At 52.0% G+C, this 3,645-nt stretch overlaps 1 protein-coding gene across 1 annotated transcript; it reads left to right on the forward strand.

Annotated features, from left to right (window-relative positions):
• The first annotated feature begins 1,232 nt into the window (after nucleotides 1-1,232).
• Nucleotides 1,233-3,181, forward strand: LOC105467032 (CD14 molecule). Its single transcript, XM_011716311.3, has 2 exons — nucleotides 1,233-1,844; nucleotides 1,933-3,181. Exons 1-2 carry the CDS (start codon nucleotides 1,842-1,844, stop codon nucleotides 3,055-3,057), a joined length of 1,128 nt encoding a protein of 375 aa, XP_011714613.1. The 5' UTR covers nucleotides 1,233-1,841; the 3' UTR covers nucleotides 3,058-3,181.
• Nucleotides 3,182-3,645: the final 464 nt, after the last annotated feature.

The raw sequence follows: 3,645 nt of genomic DNA on the forward strand, positions 1-3,645 counted from the left end.
TGCATTGGGGTATGCCCAACAGGACCCACAGGGGGCAGTGATGAGCCTTCTTGTTTGGACTGGGGACAAATCTGCAGCTACTTCTCAATTAAAGAGGAAGTGGGAATTTAAAAAAGACTTTCGGTCAGGCACGGTGGCTCACACCTGTAATCCCAGCACTTTGAGAGGCTGAGGCGGGTGGATCACTTGAGGTCGGGAGTTCGAGACCAGCCTGACCAACATGGAGAAACCCCATCTCTATTAAAAATACAAAATTAGCCAGGGGTAGTGGCGCATCCCTGTAATTCCAGCTGCTCAGGAAGCTGAGGCAGGAGAATTGCTGGAACCCGGGAGGTGGAGATTGCAGTGAGCCGAGATTGTGCCATTGCACTCCAGCCTGGGCAACAAGAGCGAAACTCCGTCTCAAAAATTAAAAATAAATTAAAAATAAATAAATAATAAGAATACAAATACAAATAAAATAAAAATAAAAAAGACATTCAGGCCAAATGTAGTGGCTGTAATCCCAGCACTTTGAGAGGCCAAGGTGGGCAAATCACCTGAGGTCAGGAGTGCCTGGCCAACAGAGTGAAACCCTGTCTCTCCTAAAACTACAATAATTAGTTGGGCATGGTGGTGGGCTCCTGTAATCCCAGCTACTTGGGAATCTGAGGCAAGAGAATCGCTTGAACCTGGGAGGCAGAGGTTGCAGTGAAACAAGATCACACCACTGCACTCCAGCCTGGGCAACACAGCAAAACTCGGTCTGAAAAAAAAAAAAAAAGACTTTCATATAGTTCTTTCCCCAGAGGTCTAGGGGTGTGGACCTGTGAGGGCTGTTGTAACTGCATAGCTCCTTATCCTCTGGGACATTTGCTGTTTTTTCATTTTGTTTTGTTTTCTGTTTTTGTTTGTTTTTTGCAAAACTGGTGAGTTACTAATTAATCCTCATTCAACATAGTCCCATCCCTTCCTTCCTAGGGCACAGAGATTGTACTGAGAGGAGGGCAGGAGAGAGCAAGGTGCAAGTGGGAAAACTGGTTCAAAATACCTTGCTTCACAATTCAGGACAGAAAATGGATACTATAAGTGACCGAGCGACTTGGCCAATGTGTCTCTGTTAAACATCTCCACTTTTAAGAAAGTTATTACTTAATCAAAGGAGCAAGGAAAAAAAAAGGAAGGGGGAATTTGTCTTCAGTGCAACTTCCTTTTCTTGAACCTAATTCCATCCCTTGGTGCCAACAGATGAGGTTCACAATCTCTTCCACAAAACATCCAGTTAAATATCTGAGGATAATCAGGGACTTGGATTTGGGTGGCGGGAGATCAACATAAACCAAGACAAGGAAGAAGTCAAAGAAACGAATCAAGTAGAGTCTCTGGGATATAACGTGGTGGTTTGGGGGTTTGCATAGTGCAGAGTATGGTACTGGCCTAAGGCACTGAGGATCATCTTTTTCCCATACCCACCAGAGACGCCTTAGGCGCCTAAGTCATCAGGGCATTCACCGCCTGGGGCGCTTGAGTCATCAGGACACTGCCAGGAGACACAGAACCCTAGATGCCCTGCAGAATCCTTCCTGTTAGGGCTCCCCTCCCTGAAACATCCTTCACTGCTATATTTCCAAGAAAGGAAGGGGGCTGGCTGGGAGGAAGAGAGGTGGGGAGGTGATCAGGGTTCACAGAGGAGGGAACTGAATGACATCCCAGGATTACGTAAACTCTTAGAGACAGTTCACAAGTATTCACAAGTTCACAAGTGTGAAGCCTGGAAGCTGGCGGGTGCCGCTGTTTAGGAAAGAAGCTAGAGCCCTTCCAGAGCCTGTCCGGAGCTCAGAGGCTGGGAAGACTTATCGACCATGGTGAGTGTAGGGTCTTGGGGTCGAACGTGTGCCACTCGGGAGCCACAGGGGGCGGATGGGGCCTCCTAGACCTGTGCTCTCTCCCCAGGAGCGCGCATCCTGCTTGTTGCTGCTGCTCCTGCCGCTGGTGCACGTCTCTGCGACCACGCCAGAACCTTGTGAGCTGGACGATGAAGATTTCCGCTGCGTCTGCAACTTCTCCGAACCTCATCCCGACTGGTCCGAAGCCTTCCAGTGTGTTTCTGCAGTCGAGGTGGAGATCCGTGTCGGCGGTCTCAGCCTAGAGCCGTTTCTAACGCGCGTCAATCCCGACGCCGACCCGCGGCAGTATGCTGACACGGTCAAGGCTCTCCGCGTGCGGCGGCTCACAGTAGGAGCCGCACAGGTTCCTGCTCAGCTACTGGTAGGCGCCTTGCGTGTACTAGCGTACTCCCGCCTCCAGGAACTGACGCTCGAGGACCTAGAGATAACCGGCACCATGCCTCCCTTGCCTCTGGAAGCCACAGGGCTTGCACTCTCCAGCTTGCGCCTACGCAACGTGTCGTGGGCGACAGGGCGTTCCTGGCTCGCCGAGCTGCAGCAGTGGCTCAAGCCAGGCCTCAAGGTACTGAGCATTGCCCAAGCACACTCGCCTGCCTTTTCCTGCGAACAGGTTCGCGCTTTCCCGGCCCTCACCAGCCTAGACCTGTCTGACAATCCTGGACTGGGCGAACGCGGACTGATCGCGGCTCTCTGTCCCCACAAGTTCCCGGCCCTCCAGAATCTAGCGCTGCGCAACACAGGAATGGAGACGCCCACAGGCGTGTGCGCTGCACTGGCGGCGGCAGGTGTGCAGCCCCACAGCCTAGACCTCAGCCACAACTCGCTGCGCGCCACCGCAAACCCTAGCGCTCCGAGATGTATGTGGTCCAGCGCCCTAAACTCCCTCAATCTGTCGTTCGCTGGGCTGGAACAGGTGCCTAAAGGACTGCCGGCCAAGCTCAGAGTGCTCGATCTCAGCTGCAACAGACTGAACAGGAGGCCGCGGCCTGACGAGCTGCCCCAGGTGGATAACCTGGCACTGGACGGAAATCCCTTCCTGGTCCCTGGAACTGCCCTCCCCCAAGAGGGCTCAATGAACTCCGGCGTGGTCCCAGCCTGTGCACGTTCGACCCTGTCGGTGGGGGTGTCGGGAACCCTGGTGCTGCTCCAAGGGGCCCGGGGCTTTGCCTAAGATCCAGGAGAGAATAATGAATGGGCTCAAACTGCCTTGGCTTCAGGGGCGTCCCGTCAGGACGTTGAGGACTTTTCGACCAGCTCAACCCTTTGCCCCATCTTTATTAAAATCTTAAACAATGGGTCCTTGTCATTCATTTAACAGACCTTTATTGGATGTCTGCTATGTGCTGGGCACAGTGCTGGATGGGGAATTCATCACACTTAGGCTTTCTTCATCCTAACTCCCTAAGAAACCCTACCTGTCCTCCCCAAGAAAAGAACTGCGGGGATAGAAGGAGCCAGGAAAGGACTCCTGGCTAGGGCTACATGGGAGAAACAATGAGTGTGCAGTCAGGGCTTTCTGAGCAGATTATCGGCATCTGGATTAAAAGATATTTGAATGATATTTGGAAGATACAAAATATTTCCTCTCCTATGCACTTCCCAAGAGCCAACTGCTCCCTTTCAAAGGTAATAAAACCCACAACCATTTGCTTATTTCCTTGTTCTCTCTCTCTGTCTCTCTCTCTCTCTCTCTCTCACACACACACACACACACCCTCCCTCTCCCTCTCTGTTTGTCTCCCTTACCACTCAAGGAAGA

The sequence above is a fragment of the Macaca nemestrina genome, chromosome 6, assembly GCF_043159975.1.
Source record: "Macaca nemestrina isolate mMacNem1 chromosome 6, mMacNem.hap1, whole genome shotgun sequence".
Taxonomy (NCBI): Eukaryota; Metazoa; Chordata; class Mammalia; order Primates; family Cercopithecidae; genus Macaca; species Macaca nemestrina.